Source organism: Theropithecus gelada, chromosome 14, assembly GCF_003255815.1.
Source record: "Theropithecus gelada isolate Dixy chromosome 14, Tgel_1.0, whole genome shotgun sequence".
Classification (NCBI taxonomy): Eukaryota; Metazoa; Chordata; class Mammalia; order Primates; family Cercopithecidae; genus Theropithecus; species Theropithecus gelada.
This window is the reverse complement of record NC_037682.1, coordinates 80,630,254-80,652,217: the sequence shown is the minus strand read 5'-3', so window position 1 is coordinate 80,652,217 and position 21,964 is coordinate 80,630,254. Positions and strand designations below refer to the sequence as shown.

The following is a 21,964-nucleotide window of genomic DNA, read 5'->3' as shown; positions in this document are numbered from 1 at the left end:
TTAATATTTAATAAGCTAAAGTCAATACACCACCCTCTAATTTAGCCAGTGTTAAACTGTTTTTTGGGGGATCAACATAGCAGATATTATCCAAAAATTTTAAATAGCATGACCCTGTTTTGTCACATAGATATTGGGATTTTCTGTTTCTATACTATCTCCTTTATGATTTATATTTTGCTGTTAATTGGCAACATCTGAAACAAAAATTATTTTAAACTCACAACTCTAACTTGGAAGACTAATAATAAAACATCATAGTTTTCTAAATTATTAAACTTACAGAAAAGATAAATACCTCAAAAAAAAAAAAAAGAGAAAGTACATGATGAGAAATGAGTAAACTATCACTCTCATCCTGACAGTTTTCTTTTATGGAAATATCACCTGCAAAAAAGTTTATCAAGACAAACTTTTTTTACAATCCCTGTTAAATTCAATGAATGAACTGTGAAGGGTAAATTGGAGCCATTATAATCTTACATTTCTTATGTAATATTCATAATCATAGTGTTACATAAGAGCGAGCTAATGTTAACAAAAGGAGCAATTTAAATTCCCACTTCCTTGGAGAATGGGGCTCTGCTTGACAAACAGCTTCCTGTCCCATTTGCAACACGCCCATGCAGCTCCTTGAGTGTCAATGAGACCCACACTCTCATCTCAGTGATATAATAAACCCTCCAAAACAGAGGAGAAAATGAGGCAAACAAGCCCACTTCATTTCAACTTGTCAGCTTTAAATAAAATCTTCTGGAGCTGAAAATGGGAAACTTGAGGGAAGATAATGTGTGAAGTAACCAAATTCAACACTGGGACAAAACATACTACATTACTATTTTTTTTTCTTGATCTGCCACAAAAGTTTTTGAAATTTCACTATAGGTAATTTTTAATGAAATATCTTTTTGCCAAGGAGGACTTAGAGAAAAAAAAGTGTTCTTTTTGTTTGTTTTTTCCCTTCTCTCCACCCACTGATGCCCTAGCTAATATCTCAAGTCACCTCAAGTCCTTATGATATCTTAATGAGTAATATATGACCTTTGGAATAACTCACAATTATCAATATTTATATTAAAGTTGGTATAGCAGAGCATACTGGAAAAAGTACATGCTTTCTGTATAATTTAAATTAATTACTTACATAATACTTTCTTGGCACTGATTTTTTATGCAAAATATTGGACCACGCTTTCTGCATAGTAAAAAAAAATGTTAAGGGCAAAAATGCAATGAAAGGAAAGTAAAAATAAATTAACATTCTGTTAAATGGAAATATTTGAATATCACTGAGGTAAGCAGTGATTGGTAGTGTAAATCTCTTCCCACGTCCTCTCCCTAGTACCCTCTGCCCCTACCCCCAGCTCACCTCCTAACACTTTTTCCTGCTTTGCATTTAGGAGGCTCTAGTCTGTTCTTCCCCTTAGATCTCTCTATATTCCTTCTCTTCTCTCTTTGAGATTACTCGTGATTTAGTCAAATTGTCCCTTTCCTCATACTTCTTTAATGAGCACTTGCACTTCTTCCAGGGAAAGATAGTACCACTGGATTCCAGCAGACATACAGCACAAACTGTGTATATCCGATCAGTGGCAGTGAAGAAGGACAAGTCAGTTTCCTTCATCCTTAGATGCCCTAGGGTGTATCCAAATTTTATACAAACATCTTTTCATGCCTTTTGTTTTTATTTCCAATACTATATTTCATGTATTTTCCAAATCATTGTAGAAGACTTTTTTCTTATTCTGTTATACTTTCCTCTAGCATTATAATACGACCCTCTGATTTCAAATCCTTTTATCTTAAAATTCCTAAATAACTTTGAGTGATCAGTGCATAGAATGATAGTTATGTTGAGGAGTATGATCCCTTCACCACTTTTGATGGCACACTGTTCAGAAGTTCTTTTGGGCACTCTAATATAAAATGTGATTTCAGATGTACATTTTTAATGTATTTTAGAAATTCCATAGGAAAGAGTGTATGGACTATGGACTACAAAGATTTCAGTTTGAGGCTTGGCAAATCAACATATAATAGAGTAACCATAATCAGCAAACGGTTTTTTAAACCTATTATTCACTTGTAAAATTCAAACAAAAATGTTGTCTCACAGGATGATTAATATTAGACATGTTGGATGATATTTTTGACTCTTATTTTATTATCATTATAATTACTATTATAAAGCCAAAGAAAATAATGTATTCAAAGTTAACTTGACCTGGCTATTAAACGTCAATTAAAAATGTGAATGATGATATTATGCAGCTTCCATGTGTATACTATATTTTGCAACCAGTAAAATTCTGCCAGAATCTTCAGGTTATTCTCTGCAGTTTAAGGTAAGTGAAGTTAGTTCCTTTTAGCACTCTTAGACCCAAAGTTTCCATGGTGTTACTGCACTTTTTATCCTAACAAGCTGCTATATCAATAATCACCTCGGTGTAATATTGGACCATCATGTGGCCTAAGGTATCCATTTAATGACTAATCTCGTCAAAAGGAAAGCAAATTGATTCATTTTCTTAGGAGGTATCTGTTCTAAGCTGAGGGGTTTTTTATTTCCCCACAGTGATGGCTGGGCTGACAGGTATGATGTGACAGATGGATATCAGCGAGAAGCTGTTGGTGGCATCACAATCAAGCTCCAGTCTCCCGATGTCAAGTGGTTTGATGATTATTATCTGAAGCTCCGGCCAGAAACAAACCATCGAAACCCTTGGTTTCAAGAATTTTGGCAGCATCGTTTTCAGTGCCGACTGGAAGGGTTTCCACAGGAGAACAGCAAATACAACAAGACTTGCGATAGTAAGCAGATTTATTGTTTCATTTAAAATGCATAAGGCTAAGGCTCCAATTTAAGTAAACCATGTCATGGGGATAGTGGCTGTAATTTGTTAGAGGGGAGGACTCTTACATAAGTAGAGTGGATATTACCACTTACGGTGACAAACGGGTTTTAGTCTCATTAGGAAAAACGTATCAGAGCAAGTATTTAGTGATATTTTATGTGATTAGATCATTTATATTTGTATCATTCAAAAAATTGAATGTATTTCCATAAGACATTGTGCTAAAAAGATCACATGAACTCCAGAATGGAACTATTTCTGACATCCTTGAATACAGTGACTAGATTCTGCTCATTTCTTTTATCCAGAGTAGTTAGCACAGTGGAAGCAGATAGTAACGGTTTCATATATGTACAAAGAATGAATAAATGAGTGTTGAAGGACAGATTGAGTTACTACTTCCATCAAAAACCATAAAATAGTACCATGGATTTGCTATATATAATTGTGATGTTTCAGGAAACATAACCTAAGTAGAGCCATTCATTCAAACATTCAACAAATACTTATAAGAGACTAAGAATGGACCAAATTTTGCTTTAGTTGTCAGGATATCAAGATGGAGAAAGCTAGTTCCTGCCCTCAAATGTTTACTGTCTTGGAAGGGAGATAGTAATGCCAACAAAAATTGCAATTGAACATTATAAATGATAAGATAACTAAGGGTTTAACGTAAGGGTGTGGGTTAATATTATTTGTAACATGTCCAAAAAGAATCTCGATTCTAATAACCAGGTAGAGCCAGCATATACTACATCTATCTATATCTATATCTATATCTATATCATCTATCTATCAAACATCTGTGCCTGCAAAGGTTAACGTTTGTAAAACTTGATAAAGGATTTTTTTTTTTGGAACTGACTTATCCTACATTGTGTAAGAAGAAACCTATATGCATTTGCATAGGAGGAAAATGCAAATTGAACATGAAACATGTTCAGATTTTTGAATGATATAAATAGTAATAAATTATCTAAAATCTTACTAGAGTAAATACTTGCTCTGATATGTTTTTGTTAGTTGGTGGTATAGGTGTCTTTATCCATGGTGCTGGAACACCAGAATTCAGTGAGGGAGTGGGCTTGAAATCCTGGTCCATTACCCAATTCTAGCCCACAGAGAGGTTGTGACACACCAGCAACAAAGTGATAAAAACAGAAACAATGTAGTGAGTTATTCATAAAGCTTTCTCCCTCTGAGGTCATGTTCATCCTATGTTTCTGGTATCAGTTTGTTCTTTTGGGAAATGATGGAGATAGCCAATGGTGGCTTGTGATTGTTTTTAAATGTAATTGCTTCATAAAACAAGAACCCAGCAATCCCATATCAGTTCCTATTTGGGTAGAAGGGGAAGGGAGGAATGCTGGAGTGTGGGATAATACACTGGTCAATGAAATCCAGAAATCATTGCAACAGCGTGAGAATACGTTTGCTTCTCTCCCACTTCAGATCCTTCTTACTCTGCCCCAAATCCTCAAATGCTTACTCATTTCCTTTGTTTTCATTTTTTATGGAAAAATATGTGAGAAACAAAAGCATTGCCACTTATGGCTCATAATTTCAAATTTGTAGCTAATTTCATATTTCAACAGTTCTATCTAGTTTCTGAAGAAAGCAGATTTCTTTCCTCTCTTGATGGAGCATATGTCCTTCTACGGTCTATTCTATGTTTGTGTACTTATTAGTATGTGTAGCTTCATTGGAGGAGTTCTGTAAGGTAAGGAGTAGCTATGATCTAATCTTTAGTTCTTCTTTGGTAGGAATTAGTGACAACGCTAACCAGTATATTTAAGGGAATTTTTCCAGTTGACCTGCACCCTCTTTCTTTATTAATTTCTTCTTTTCCCCACTGTTTTTTTTTTTTTAATCTGAAATGCCTCCTCTTGAAAATAGTCATTTGTTTCTCTGATTCTTTATTTGCTTGAAGTTCTGCTTAAATATAGTCTTGAAAACTTTGATTTCCATGAAAATATCATTTCTATGGAAACCATTCTGTAAAATCCTCCCTTGACCTTGCTGCTGTAGCTCTCTGTCTCTCATGTGAGCACCTTGGTGTGATCTCTCTGCTCAGAATCTGTTCTTTACTGCAGTCATAGAAAGCACCACTTAGTCCTCCCACTTGGAATCTCATCTGACAACAGATGTCATTTGGTACATAGGCATGGACACTTTATATGTACTACCTCTGTTATTGTTCTTAATGAGGGATGTATAACATTATCCTCATTTTAAAGATGACATGGCATGATTTAGAGAGACAAAATAAGTTCCTCCAGTCATATAACTATTAAGAATTAGAATTTAAAATTGAACTCAGATTTATCTAGAGTTTAGCCAATAGACTAAACAAATTAAATATAACAGATTGAAAGTAACCATCAAATCTGCATTATATAATAGTCAATATATAGATCAAAGATACAAGGAAAAATAATTCTTAGAATTATATATGTCTTACTATGAAATGCAATAAAAGATACTCAAATATTCACTACCCACTACTTTTGACCCTAGTTTCTTATGTAATCCAATGTCAATTGAACATTTCCTTCCTACCATGTATGAGAGTTTAAGTTGTTCCACACCCTTGTTAATATCTGTTTTTTTCTTTTGTGTTTTTGACAATCTGTGAGTATGTAGTTCTATCATATGGTGATTTCAATTGACTTTTTCTTGATGTATTTCAAAGTTAAGCTTCTTTTCATATGTTTTTGGAAAGTTGGTATCCTCTTTTGTGTCTGTTCAAGACTTTTGAACATTTATTTGAGTTTATTATCTTTTTAATATCTATTGTAAGAATTCCTCATATAGTATGGATATGAGTCCTTTGTCAGCTATATGTATTGTAAAATTGCCAAAACGGAAGTTTGGCTTTTTTATTACCTTACTATATCTCTCATTTACTACTTGTTTTCTTTTTGTCCAATTTATTATTTAGTTCTTTATTCCTCCATCTTTTCTGCTTTGTTTTGTATTAATCAATAATTTTTGTTATTCTCTTTCTCTTAACATTTTTCTTTCATCTCTTTGTATAAGTTATTTGTAGTTTTCAATAGAAATTACCAAATGAGTCCTTAGTTTAATACAGAATATTCTAAGTTGGTTCTTATCACATTCAAGAAGCTTGAAAATATTTAAATCTATATACCCCTTCAGATTTTTTTTTGCAATTGCCATATAGTTTACTTTTACATGTACTCTATATACCACAGGACTCTGTTATGACTATAGTCATAGATGATCAATAGTTTTATATTTATTGAGGCAATTGTTCTTCATCCCTTCTTGTACTTCCATGCTTCCATCTATAATTCTTTCAGCCCAAGGAAATTCCTTTGGTATTTCTTGTATATGCAGATTTACTGCCAGGAAGTTGTATTAGCATATATTTTTCTTAGAACATTTGTATTTCACCTTTTATTTTTAAAAACTATTTTCACTGAGTGTAGCATTTTATATTGGCAGGTTTTCTTTTGTTCGCTTGTTCTTATGTTTTTCTTTAAAAATGTCATTTCATTTTCTTCCAGATTTTGTGATTTCATAGAGAAGTTAGCCATCATTCTTAATGTGCTTCCCCTGGTGGCAATATAGCAAATAAAATTCAAGAATTTTTAAATTATATATATATAATATATATGTAATATGTTACATATGTAACACATTATATATCATATTATATAATATAATATATATTAATTATATAATTGTATATAATATATAATAAAATATATAAATATGTAGTAAAATATATAACATATATAAAATATATATTATATTATTTTTATTATATTATATATATTTTATATTTTAATGACATGATGAACTTTGGTGTAATTTCCTTTGTATATTTACTTTCTTAGGGTTTCCAGAGCTCCTTAAGCCTATAGAATAAAGAATTGCATCAGATGAAAAATTTCCCCTTAAACATTCCCTCTGCTGTATTTCTCTCTCCACTCCTACTACCCAATTACACCTCTGTTAAGTCATTTGACCATGTCACACATATGACTTATTCTCTGTATAGTCTTTTCTTTTTTCTATGATTCAGAAAGAAAATTTGGCCTATATCTTGAGGAAAAGACCAACTAAAGTATGAGGAGTCTCCATTCCTCAAGTGAGCTTTTCTTGCAAATATTACAAAACAATGAGAGATTTAAATCTCCCTCTTGAAAATCTTCAGCCTCTCATGTAGCCCCCAGAATCAGCAAGTGAATCATGGGAGAAAATGGTTACCATGCTTTTAGGGCTCCTGGAATTTATAAAGTGTCATTTTAATAACCAAAAGCATTACTGGTTCTTCTTTTTTTAAGGAGTGTCTTATACTGGGTTGAATTACCACTTGCTACCCCTTCCTCAATTCATGTCTTTTGCCAGAACCTTAAAGTATGATCTTCTTTTAGAAATAGACTCATTGCAAGTATAACTAATAAGGATGAAGTCATACTGTAGTAGGGTACGTCCCTAATTCAGTATGATAGATGTCTTTATAAAAAGAGGGGAAGAGACATAGAGACAGAGAGAAACACAAGAGGGACACCATGGGATGACACAGGCAGACATGGATTGATGCGGGAGTAAGCCAGGGAATCTCAAAGATTGATGGTCATCACCAGCAGTTAGGAAGAATTCTACCCAGAGTCTCAGAGGGAGTATGTCATTGCTGATACCTGATTTCAGACTTCTAGCCTCTAGAACTGGGAGAAAATAAATTTCTACTGTGTTAAGCCACCCAATTTGTGGTTTATTGTAATGGCAACCTTAGAAAATTAACATTCCTTCATTTAAACCAAGAGAGATCCTCAAACTGAATTCTGCAGTCAGAACCTGCAAGTATCCTAGGCAACAAAGGAAGCTGATGACACCCTGCTTCTTTGCTGCTCTCCTCTTTGTGTTATTTCATTTTGTCTTTATTGCTTCTATATATCTTCAGTGCCTGTAAGATTTTTGACTTTTGCATTTCTTTCACCTTTTCAAGTATGCAATAAAGGAATTTTCATTTGTTTCCTTCTCCATCCTACTGAACACCAGTTCTTCCTCTACTCTTTATTCTTAGTTATTGCTACTCTTGAAATCCTAATGCTGTTATATAAATAAAGCCCATCACTTATAACGTCTAAAGTGTTTGTAGCCTTGTGAATTTTTGTTTTCCTTCTGAACATTTAAAAACTTAAATCAAAATATTACTATGGCCCTTAAATATTTTAACTACATGGTATTGAGTCCAGAAATATATACTATTAACAATGAGCCTGATTTCAGTATGTCTTATTTAAATTGCACAATTCTGAAAATCTTAAATTATAAATTGAATTTAATAATAAATTAAAAGTAAGAAGTATTAAGAGTATAATTTTTCTCTAATTATATATTGAACAGTAATAAAGTAAGCTACAAAGAATTAAGTCAAAACTGTTTCTTAATAACTATGCTATTCCATTTTTTAAGGATGATTTCCTTTATAGACATACTGTTACTTGCTTACATTCATTGTCTTTTCTGTAACTTCTCCCTGCCATCTCCAGTAGTTTCCAGAAGTGTCACTTATGACAACATTCTCACCTAAATTTCCTAAAAGCATCTCAAACTTAAACATCTAAAATTAATTTCATTATAACTTCTCTAACCACCACCTCAAACTTTAGGTTCCTCCTTTTTATAGCCCCAGTTGAAGTACATGATATACTCATCCATGCTGTATCTCAAGGTGCAGGAGTGAGTAGTCCTCACTGCTTCCATCTGCACAGCCAACCAGTGACAGAATAGTGTTTGTTCTACTGTTTCACCATTTTATACTTCCGTTCCCTGAATTCATGTCTCTGTACTACTGTATTCAGTATAATTTTATTATCCCTCACCTTAAATATTAGAATCCCCCTATCTAATGTTTTTGATAACACCTTTTCCCTTATCCATTTGATGCTAAAAATTAGTTTCAAAGATCTTCACCTAAAAAGCAAATCTCATCAATGTTACTTCCATTCTTCAAGATTGTCCTTGGTTCTCCAATGTCAACAAAAGGAAGTCAAACTCTGCCTCAGTCAAAACTCTTCAAATTGGTCATTTATATTCTTTATGCCTCATCTTCTATTTCTTAAGCCCATGAAATCTGTGTTCCAGCCATTTCACAATTGTGATCTTTCATTTTAGAACTGCATGCCCAGTTAAGCTCCTGTGCTTCTGTACATGCTAAATCTTGCTCAATGAAAAGTCCACTTCAAGACATTTATCAGTTCCAATGAATTTACATTCTCATGGTTTCTAATCACTCCAGTTTTCTGTTCTTACTTTAACTTTAATTTTTTCATTTTCACCTCATTTACCTTTTGTCTTCTTTTTGCTACAAGGGAACCCAGACACTGAGCACAGATATACTTCCCTGTTTTTTGTTCCCCCAAGTAATTACTCACACAACCATCTATATGTGTACCAAACTACTATTAATAAAATGAAGATTAAATGAATGGGTTCTAGAGCAATGTAAAAGTACATTGGCAATGAGGTTTCTCTGGGTTGTAGCAATGTCATTTATTGATTCAGTGGTGGTTATCAGGGTGTGTTTATCTTAATAATTGATGTACCATTGTGGTTTTTGAACTTCTCTACATTAATGGTTTACTGTAGTGTTTAGCTTAACAACCACTGCCCCATAAAAGTGACCAAAATAAATTTCTTTCCGTGTAACGTTTCCCCATAGTGCTCTCCTATACACACTCCCACTCCCCTACAAGCTTTTTGCCACCATGGTGCTTAATTCTCTCCCTTATTTTTCTCTGTAATCTTTCCCTTATCTCTTCTCAGCATTTCTACACATCAACACAAGTTTCTCTCCACTTCATGTGTAGAGCTATTTAGCTGTTTCTTTGTTTCCTTGTATTCTTCAAAAATTCTACCCTTGGACAGAGATGCTCACCTTTTGAACCCAAAACTGCTTTGGGATAAAGTTACTTTGCCACACAGAAAGTAATTTACTGCAGAAAGAAAAATGATACCATCCACAGAGGCTGAAGTAACTATAGTCAATAGAAGTTTTTCTTGCTGTATTACATCAACAAATAAGTAGAATTTATCATATTGTTAGACCAGCATGCAAACATTTTATATTCATCTTTCTCTGTTAAATTATAAATGTCTCAAGGAGAGGAGCTATCTTTATCATCTCTGTTTTCCAAACCCTTATCACAATGCCTTGAATATGAGGCAAGCATTTTATAAACGTTGTTAGATAAATGCTACTTTATTTCTCATAGTGTTAAAAAGCTAGAGGACCTAGGACCACAGTCCCTAATTTGTGGGCTGCAGGGACTGTGTGCAAAGTGTGGGTCACTGTAGATACTTTGCCTGGGTCCAAAATCCTCATATAACTGAGCATTGTTCATGGACTGAAGTATGCCTTGCATATTCTTGTGTGTATGTACAAGCTGTTGCAGTTACAAAATTATAAATTAAGAATTACTGAAATCATAGTTTTTTATGGCCATTATATGTTCACTAAATTAAAGGTACTAAAAGTACAAATAATAGTTGTAGAATGTGCACAAGTTTTTTCACATTCAAAGGGTTTTTTATATTCAAAAAGGTTGGTCTCACTATCTTAAAAGTGTTTCTTCTTCTCTTAAAGTAAGTCTCAATCTAGAGTTGTCTACAATCTCTCTGATGAATATGTCTCACTAGTTTTTGAAGTGGGTTAGTTAGAGGATATTTCCTTATGCATCAGAATGTTATCTTCTGCCATCTTTTATGCCCTTTGAAATGTTCATTAATGGCTTAGCCAAAGCTCAGAACACTTGAGCATCTCTCAAACTGAAAATATGACTGGGGAAAATAAAAAAGTCTACTGAAAGAAAATAAGTGCTTGGGAGAGAGTAGCTAGAATACAGGAATAGTACTTTAAGAGCCAAATAAAATTAAATTAAACAACTGCTACAGCTAACACCAGATTTGAGATTCCTCATCCTTGCACCACATTAACGTTTTCAAGATTGTATTTGGAGAGAGCAGTAATCTAGTGTGAGAAAAGGATTCCGTGGTTACATTTTTGGGGATTATCCCCTATTCATATTTTAGAGATACAATGTATATCAACATGTTGGAAAATGATAACATTTATTATAAATTATAAATTATAAATTCTTCACAGCAGAGTTTGTCACAAAGGAAATTATATTAAATATATATAATATCACAACAGTGATATACATACATATACATACACACACAAACACACACACCTAAATATAAAAATGTTGTTAGATAAAGGCTACCTTATCTCTCATAGTGTTAAAAAGCTAGGGAACCTAGGACCGCAGTCCCCAATTTGTGGGCTGCAGGCACACACACACATTAGATCTATATAGTTATATATATAGTTATATATATTATGTTACAAACAATATATATTATATATAATATACAATATATAATGTACATATATAATAATATATATAAAATATGTGTGTGTGTGTGTGTTTATTTGTCCACAGATTCTGGCTCACAATCCCCAGAGCCCTTGTTATAGACTTTTGTTATTATATTAGGGCCTTCTAGGCCTCAGAAGCAGGCCTCAGAGTTAGACCTCAAAACTAAAAATATACTCTAATCTTCCGTTGTCTTTCTAGCTTGGAGCAAGTCATAAAGAAATTATCTGACCTACTTCATCTTATTGTAGATCATAAGATCTTCTTTTCAAAAGGGATCCTATTCCATATCCTAGAGGAAGGAATGGCTGATATAGTTTAGATATTTGTTCCTGCTCAAACATCATCTTTAATTGTAATCCCCAGTGTTGGATGTGGTCTGATGAGAAGTGATTAAATTGTGGGGGATGTGTTCTCATGAACAGTTTAGCATCATCCCCTTGATGCTGTTCTTGCAATAGTGAGTGAGTTCTCACCAGATCTAGTTGTTGTAAAGCGTGGCACCTTACCTCTACCCTACTCTATCTTTTTCTCCTGCTCTGGCCATAAGATATGCCTGCTCTCGCTCTGCCTTCTGCCATGAGTAAAAGCTTCCTGAGACCTCCCCAGCAGCAGGTGCCAGTGCTATGCTTCCTGCACAGATTGCAGAACCATGAGCCAATTAAACATTTTTTTCTTATAAAGTACCCAGTCTTAGGTATTTCTTTATAGCAATGTAAAAATGACCTAACACAGGAAATTGGTTATCAAGGAGTGGGACATTGCTATAAAGATAACTTAAAATGCGGAAGTACATTTGGAACTTGGTAATGAGCAGAGGTCAAAAGAGTTTGGGGGTCTCAGAAAAAGACAGGAAGATAAGGGAAAGTTTAGAACTTCTTAGAGACTAGTTAAATGTCAGTGACCAAAATGATGATAGTGATATGGACAGTGAAATTCAGGCTGATAAAGTCTTAGGTGGAAATTAGGAACTTACTGGGAACTCGTGAAAAAGTCATCCTTGTCATGCCTTAGCAAAGAGCTTGGCTTATTTTATTCATGCCCTAGAGATCTGTGGAAGTTTGAACTAAAGAGTGATGATTTACAGTATCTTGCTGAGGAAATTTCTAAGCAGCCAAGTGTTCAAGATGTAGCTTTACTGCTTCTATCGGTCTCTGCTCAGATGTGAGAGCAAATAAATGACCTAAAATTGGAACTTATATTTAAAAAAGAAGAGCATAAACTTTGGAAAAAATTGCAGTCTGACTATGTTGCAGAGAAAGAGATCTTTTTCAGGTGGTAAATTGAAGCAGGCTGTGAAACAACCACTTGCTAGAGATATTTACCTAACTAAAAGGGAACCAAGTGCTACCCAAGATAATGGGGGAAAGGCCTTTTAGGCATTTCAGAGGCTCTTGTGGCAGCCGCTTCCATTGCAGGCCTAGAGGCCTAGCATGGAAGAATGCATTTGTGTGCCTAGTCCAGGACCCTGCTGCCCTGTGCAGCCTCAAAACATTATTACCCACATTCAGGCCACTCAAACTCTAGCTGTGGCTCAAAGGAGAACACATACATCTCGGGCTGCCACTTTGGAAATGGAAGTCATAAGCCTTGGTGGTTTCCACATGGTGTTAAGCCCGCTGGCACGCAGACTACAAGAGTGAAGAATGCCTGACAGCCTCTACCTAGATTTCAGAAGCTATATGAGACAAACCGGGTGCCAAAGCAGAAGGCTGGCGCAGGGTTGGAGCCCCAACAGAGAACCACTACCGGGGCAGAGTGGAGAGGAAATGTGGGATTGGAGACCCCACAAAGAGTCCCCACCAGGGAACTGCCTAGTGCAACTGTGAGAAGGGGGCCACCATCATCCAGATCCCAGAATGGTAGATCCACTGGCAACTTGCACCTTTCATTTGGAAAAGTCACAGGCACTCAGCTCCAACCCGTGAGAGTAGCCACATGGATTGCACCTTGCAAAGTCACAGGCGCAGAGTTGCCCAAGGCTGGGGAAGCCCACCCCTTGCACCCACATGCCCTGGAAGTGGGACATGGAGGCAAGGAAGATTATTTTAGAACTTTAAGATTTAATAACTCCCCTACTGGGTTTCAAACTTGAATGGGTCCTGTAGCCCCTTTCTTTTGGCTAATTTCTCCCTTTTGGAATGGGAATGTTTACCCAATGCCTAAACCCCCATTGTATCTTGGGAGTAAATAACTTGATTTTACAGGTTTATAGGTGTAAGTGACTTGCCTTCTCTGAGATGAGATACTGGACTTGGGACTGTTGATTGAGTTGATGCAGGAATTAGTTAATACTTTGGGGGACTGTTGAGAAGAAGTGATTGTGTTTTGCAATGTGAGAATAAGAGATTTGAGGGGCCAGGGGCAGAATAATATATTTTGGTAGTATGTCCTCTCTAAATCTCATGTCAAATTATAATCCCTAGTGTTGGAGGTGGGGCTTGGTGGTAGGTGATCAGATTTTCTAATGAATGATTTAGCACCATTCCCTCCGTGCTGTTCTCATGACAGTGAGTGAGTTCTCACAGCATCTAGTTGTTGTAAAGTGTGGCACTTGTCCCACCCTCCACTCTCTCTCTTGCTCTTGCTCTGGCGTGTGATGTGCCTGATCCTGCCTCACCTTCCACCATGAGTAAAAGTTTCCTGAGGCCTCCCCAGAAGCACATGTTTGTACTATACTTCCTGTACAGCATGCAGAACTGTAAGTCAATTAAACTTCTTTTCTTTCTTACTAAGTTCCCAGTCTCAAGTATTCCTTTAGAGCAATGCAAGAACCCCCAACAGAGAAGCCAAGAAGAATCTACACTTTTTGTCTAATCATATTTTTACAGTATTGTCAGTCATGCCCAATTAATGGCATCTCTGTAAATTACAAAGAGAGAGGGTTCAGATAGACTCCCAATAACTGAACTAATGGGGGTTCCTGAGGATGATGCACCCAGGGAGAGCATGGAAGCTCCACACCCCTTCCCCTATACCTCACTGTATACATCTCTTCACATGTATCTTTGTAATATCTTTTATAATAAACTGGTAAATGTAAGTTTCTATGAGTTTTGTGAGCCACTCTAGCAAATCAACTGAACCCAACGAGAGGTCATGTGAACTTTACCTTCAAGCCAGTTGGTCACAATTTCTGGAGGCCCAGACTTATTACTGGTGGGAAGAGGGAGGGTGGTCTTGTGAGGTTAATGGAGGCTACTCCATTAACCTATGGGATCTGATGCCATCCCCAGGTAGATAGTATCAGAATTTCATTGGAGGACACTCATCTGGTGTTTGCTGCAGAACTAATTGCTTGCTTACGCATGGAGAAAACTCCACACGTGGTCACAGAAGTCTTCTGTGATGACTGTTGTTAAGTGAGAGAACAGAAAAAGGACAGTTTGAGTTTTTACTCTCAGAACTCTGAACTCACATTATTATTTAACACTGATTAGCACCATACTTTAGGAAAGACTGTACTAGAACAATAATAACAGACATTGAAGAAAAATATTGATCACATGATACTAGTGCATGTAGTAAAATATCCCGATCAGAAGCCCATTTGTGTCTTCATATCAGACAAAATTAATTAGAATTTCATGTGACATTATTGGCTTAATATCCATTCTTGAATTATTTATATTTTGATATGTTTCATTGCCAAAAAAATAAAAGTTTGTCCATGCTGGAGTCAGCATTAAGGAAATAGAATATAAAGCCATATCAAAGCCCCAGATACGAAAGTTCTGAGAGAAATAATTTTATATATTTCTTATTTAAATTCCAGAGTTTAAGAAATGATTGTAATTATCCACTCAAGTAAGTGTTTAGTGCAGGCAGTTTTCAATGATGAATATCCACTGTCAAAAAATACTCAATGAGATCCCAGAAGCAAGTCCTTAATTTAGAAAGACCAATTTTCTACAAACTCCTAAGGCACTAGAACTTGAACCCAAGGTATGTTAAAGATACGTAAGACATACCAAATTGAGACCTGATAAGCTTGTTGAAAAATACAAAAAAATTAGCTGGGCATGGTGGCACGCACCTGTAGTCCCAGCTACTCAGGAGGCTGAGGCAGGAGAATGGCGTGAACCCGGCAGGTGGAGCTTGCAGTGAGCAGAGATCGCACCACTGCACTCCAGCCTGGGCAACAGTGCGAGATTCCATCTCAAAAAAAAAAAAAAAGAACTTTCAAGATTATCATGAGGCTTAAATATGATTATGTATGGGAAAATGGCTGCTGCTTTTGAAGATGAAATAATAAAAATGGAATTTACTCTCCTGCTTGAAATAACAACAGCAGCAAAACCAGACAAAATTCAAAAAACAAGTTTGCAAGACACTGGACCTCAAACAATGAAGACAATTATTCTCAAGAGACAAGAAATAGAAGATGTGACCCTTCTGATGTGAGAAAATGGAATTGAGTTCAGAGAGATCAACGAAGCTAGAGTTTGTAGAGCACAGAAACAGGGAGGAGAGAACTGTGTGAAGAGAGAATGCTGGAGATGTGTAGAGGCTCCCTCCTGAGCATTCAGCTTAGTATTGATCAAACATGCATGACCCGGGAAAGAACCACTTAAAACAGAACACTGTTCCCAGCAATCATATGGTAAAGGAGTCAGACCGGAAAAAACATGTAGTTCAGATACCTCAAACAATATTTTAAGGACATATTCTAGCATTAAATATTAGGAAAAAATGAACAAACCAATGGCCACAGCTTCCACCTCAAGACATTTGTAAAAGAAAAGCAAATTAACCACAAAGTAAATAGATAAAAGGAAATAATAGATCAGAGTGAAAATCAGTGAAACTGGAGACAGAAACACAACAGAGAAAATTCAATAAAAGTAAAGCCTGTTTCTTTTAAACGATCAATCAAATCAAAAAACCAAATTGGTCAGAAAAAAAGAAAAGAGAATACAAATTACTAATATCAGGAATGGGTGAGGCAACATCACTACAGGTTTTATAGATATGAAAAAGAAAATAAAGAAATACTATGAACAACTTTATGACTTAATTTAGCTAAAATGAAAAAAAATTCCTTGAAATTAACATTCTACCAATGTTCACTGGAGGATAAAGAGAAAACATGAATGATCCTATATTTGTTAAATTGAATTTATAGTTTAAAATTTTCCCACAAAGAAAACTCTAGGCCCAGATTGGTTTCACTGGTGAACTGCTGTCAAACATTTAAGGAAGAACAGATATCAATTCTATGTAAACTCTACTAGAAAAGTAAAGAAATAGAAATGTCTGTTCATATCCTTTGAAGACATTCATACAGCCAACAGACACATGAAAAAATGCTCATCATCACTGGCCATCAGAGAAATGCAAATCAAAACCACAATGAGATACCATCTCACACCAGTTAGAATGGCGATCATTAAAAAGTCAGGAAACAACAGGTGCTGGAGAGGATGTGGAGAAATAGGAATACTTTTACACTGTTGGTGGGATTGTAAACTAGTTCAACCATTATGGAAAACAGTATGGCGATTCCTCAAGGATCTAGAACTAGATGTACCATATGACCCAGCCATCCCATTACTGGGTATATACCCAAAGGATTATAAATTATGCTGCTATAAAGACACATGCACACGTATGTTTATTGCAGCACTATTCACAATAGCAAAGACTTGGAATCAACCCAAATGTCCATCAGTGACAGATTGGATTAAGAAAATGTGGCACATATACACCATGGAATACTATGCAGCCATAAAAAAGGATGAGTTTGACCATCCTGGCTAACACGGTGAAACCCCGTCTCTACTAAAAAATACAAAAAACTAGCCGGGCGCGGTGGCGGGCGCCTGCAGTCCCAGCTACTCGGGAGGCTGAGGCAGGAGAATGGCGTGAACCCGGGAGGCGGAGCTTGCAGTGAGCTGAGATCCGGCCACTGCACTCCAGCCTGGGCGACAGAGCGAGACTCCGTCTCAAAAAAAAATAAAAAAAAAAAAAAAAAATGAGTTTGTGTCCTTTGTAGGGACATGGATGCAGCTGGAAACCATCATTCTTAGCAAACTATCACAAGAACAGAAAACCAAACACCACATGTTCTCACTCATAGGTGGGAACTGAACAATGAGATCACTTGGACTCGGGAAGGGGAACATCACACACCAGGGCCTATCATGGGGAGGGGGGAGGGGGGAGGGATTGCATTGGGAGTTATACCTGATGTAAATGACGAGTTGATGGGTGCAGCACACCAACATGGCACAAGTATACATATGTAACAAACCTGCACGTTATGCACATGTACCCTACAACTTAAAGTATAATAATAATAAATAAATTTTTAAAAAATAAATAAATAAATAAAAATAAAAATTAAAAAAAAAAGTAAAGTAAAGAAATAGAAATACTTCCTAATTCAATCAATGAAGATAGAATTACTGATACCAAAACCAGACCAAAATATCCCATGGAAAACCAAAGAAACAAACAAAAAACTATACACCAATATACCTCATATAGACCTCATGAACATTGATGTAAATATATTAAACAAAATTTTTTAAATCAAATCTAATAATATGTTTAAAAAGTATAACATATTATGACCAAGTAGTGTTTATCTTGAAATGTAAGGTTGGCTTAATATTCAAAAATTGATCCATGCAATTTATTATATTAACATATAACATTTTAATGAGAAAAACCTATTATAATAATTTTTGATGAAATGATTCACAAACTAAAAATAGAAAGAAACTCTTTTTTTTTTTTTTTTTTTTTTTTTATTTTTTTGAGACAGCGTCTCGCTCTGTTGCCCAGGCTGTAGTGCAGTGGCACAATCTCAGCTCTCTGCAACCTCGCCTCCCAAGTTCAATCAATTATCCTGCCTCAGCCTCCGAGTATCTGGGATTACAGGGGCATACCACCACACCCAGATAATTTTTATATTTTTAGTAGAGACAGTGTTTTACCATGTTGGCCAGGCTGGTCTCGAACTCCTGACCTCAAGTGATCCACCCACCTTGGCCTCCCAAAGGGCTGGCATTACAAGCATGAGCCAGTGTGCCTGGCAGAAACTTTTTCAATCTACTAAAAATATTTTTCCCTATGGTCAGGCAAGGAAGTTGGCTTTCAACTCTATAGGTTCTAGTCAGTGAAATAAGTCAAGAAAAAAATAAATGATATCCAGATTTTAAAGAATGAAGTAAAACTCTATTAATAGATGACATAATTGTCTTTCTAGAAAAGCAATGATGTTTACAAACTAAGTTCTAGTGAGTTTATTACATCTTTGTAATAGAAGATATGAATTATACAAAAATGAATTGTATTTCTATATAATAGTAGTAAACAATTAGAAATTAAAATTTTAATACATTAGTATCATTTACTGGACATCCACATGTGGAAAAATAAAATTGGACCCTTACTTCACACCATATACGAAAATCAACTCAACATGAATTAAAGGCTTAAAAATAAGACCTAGAAACATAAAACTACTGGAAGAAAACATACGGGAAAATCTTGATAGTGGCCTGGACAATGATTTTTTGGGGGCATTATGACCCCAAATGCATAGCAACAAAAACAAAAACAGACAACGAATTTAATCAAACTACAAAGCTTCTGCAAAGCAAAGGAAACAATCAACAGTGTGAAAAGACAACCTAAAGAATGGAAGAAAATATTTGCAACCATATATCTGATAAAATTCAAAACATAAAATAAATGCAAACAACTCAATAGCAAAATTAAAACATACACACATAAATCTAAAATCCGGACTAAGGATTTGAATACACGTTTCTCAAAAGAAGACATACAAATGTCCAACGGATATATGAAAGGTGCTTAACACTGCTAATCATTAGAGAAATGTAAATCAAAACCACAATGAGATATCATCTCACATCTGTTAGAATGGCTACTATCAAAAAGATGAAAGAAACGACATGTTGGCAAGGATGTAGAGAAAAGGGGACCCTGTATACTGTTGGTAGAAATGTAAATTGGCACAACCATTATGGAAAGCAGGATGGAAGTTCCTAAAAATATTAAAAATAAAACTACCTTATGATACAGCAATCCTATTTCTGGATATATATCCAAAGGAAATGAAACTGGTATATCAAAGAGGTATCTGTACCCAACACTCATCACAGCATTAGTTGCAATAGCCAAGAGGTGGAAATAATCTAAATGCCAAAAGATAAGCTTTTTAACAAATGCTACTAAAAAATTTGTATATCCACATGTCCTTCTTCCCCACCAAAATTCAGTCTATTCCTTGCAACATAGAGTCCTGTGCTACATAACGATTCAGTAAATGATGGTCCACATATACAACAATGTTCTCATAATATTATAATGGCACTGAAAAATTATTGTTGCCTAGTGATGTCATGGTGCAGCACATTACTCATGTGTGGTGATGCTAATGTAAATAAACCCAGTGCACTGCCAGTTGCATGAAAGTATGGCACATACAATTATGAATACAACATAATTTTTAAAATAATAACGTTTATGTATTTACTATGCTATATTTTTATCATTACTTGGGAGTGCACTCTTTCTACTTACAGGAAATAAAAAGTTAACTGTAAAACATCCTCAGGCAAGTCCTTCAGGAGCTGTTCCAGAAAGTATTGTTATCATAGGAGATAACAGCTCCATGTGTTATTGCCCCTGAAGACCGTCCAGTAGGATGAGATGCAGAGGTGGTAGACAGTGATATTGATGGTACTGACCCTGTGCACGCCTAGGCTAATGTGTGTATGTATCTTAGTTTTTTAAAAAAACATTTAAAAAATAATAGGAAAAGATTATGTAATAAGAATATAAAGAAGAAAATATTTTTGTGCATTTATACAATGTGCTTGTGTTTTAAGCTATGTGTTATTACAAAAGAGTTGAATAGTTAAAAATGAAGTAAAAGTTTATAAAGTAAATGTTACAGTAAACTATGGTTAATCTGAAGAAAAATAGTATTTTTTATAAATTTAGTGTAGCCTAAGGATATATTGTTTATAAAGTCATAGTGGCATGCAGTAATGTCCTAGTCCATCACATGCCCTCACCACTCACTCACTGACTTGCCCAGAACAACTCCCAGTCCTGCAAGCTCTATTCATGGTAAGTATCCTGTAGAAGTATACCATTTTAAAACTTTTTATGTCATACTTCTACTGAACTTGGTCTACATTTAGATATACAAATACTTAAACTTTTGTATAATTGCCCACAGTATTTGGTACAGTAAAATGCTGTACAGGTTTGTAGCTTAGGAGAAACCAACTATATCATATATTCTATGTGTGTAGTAGGTTGTGCATAACCACCCTCTAAGATGTTCAAACAGTGATGAAATTGCTTAACTGCACCTTTCTCAGAATATATTCTTGTCATTAAGTGATGTATGAATGTATATAAAAATTAACTAAAAATCAATTTTAGCTAGTTATGGTGGTTCGTGCTTGTAATCTCAGCACTTTGGAAGGCCAAACCAGGAGAATCATTATAGGCCAGGAGTTCAGGACCAGACTAAGCAACAAAGCGAAACTCCCCCCTGCCTCTTTACAAAAAATAATTTTAAAAATTTAGTCAGGTAATCGGTTACAGTGGTGCCTGCCTGTAGTCCCAGCTACTCGGGAGGCTAAGGCAGGATTGCTTGAGCCCAGGAGTTCAGCACTGTAGTAAGCTATGATTGCACCACTGTACTCCACCCTGAGTAACAGAGCAAGAACCCATCTCAAAAAATGAAAATTATAGATATAAATGTGAAACCTAAAACTATAAAATATCTATAAGAAAGCATGAAAAACCATCCATGACCTTATGTTAGAAAAAGTTTCTTATATGTTACAGCAAAACACAACAAGTAGAAGAAAAAATGACTGTGTTGGACTTCATCAAAATTAAAAATTAAAAACACTTGCTCTTTAAAAGACTTTAAAGATTGGAAGAATTTGTATATAATTTACCTATATTTGGGATAAATGAGAAATTCTTTAAAAATAATAACAATGCAGTTTTTAAAATGAGCAAAATGAAAAGCCATTTCTTTTATTTTTAATTTTTGTGGTTTATGTGTTTATAGGATACATGACCCAGTAAGTGTATAGTGGTATCTTATTGTGGTATAAATGTTCACTTTCCTAATGATTAGTGATATTGAGCATCTCCTATATTTATCTGCCACCCATACATCTTCTTTGATGAACTGACTATTCAAAATATGCTTGTTCAAAATATTGATGAACAGTTATTTCATCAAAGAAGATATAAGGATTGCAGATAAGTACAGGAGAAGATGCTCAATATGATTAATCATTAGGAAAACAAAAATTTATACCACAATAAGATATCATTATGTACTTAATAGTATGTATAAAATTATAAAGCCTGGTCATATCAACTGTTGGGAAGAATGTGGAGGAACACATATTCTCGTGTACTGCTGGTGAGAATATAAAATGCTGTAACCATTTCAGAAAATAGTTTGACAGTTTCTTAAAAAGTTAAACATATAGCCACCATTTGGTGCAGCCATTCTACTCCTATACATTTAAGGAATAGTGTTCAAAATGATGTTATTTGTAATAGCTCAAACTCCAAAAAACCTAAATATTCACCAACAGGTTAAAGAATATATAAACTGTGATATATTCATATAATGGAATATTAATTCTCAACATAAAGGAATGACTAATTAATACA

General features: G+C 35.0%; 1 protein-coding gene across 1 annotated transcript in view; it reads left to right on the top strand.

The window, feature by feature from the left end:
* The window catches only part of GRM5 (glutamate metabotropic receptor 5), a 516,353-nt gene that overhangs the window by 425,269 nt on the left and 69,120 nt on the right, over window positions 1–21,964 (top strand). The window contains exon 4 of the mRNA XM_025356721.1: window positions 2,576–2,811. Coding sequence (XP_025212506.1) covers window positions 2,576–2,811 — 236 coding nt within the window. The remainder of the gene's footprint in view (window positions 1–2,575; window positions 2,812–21,964) is intronic.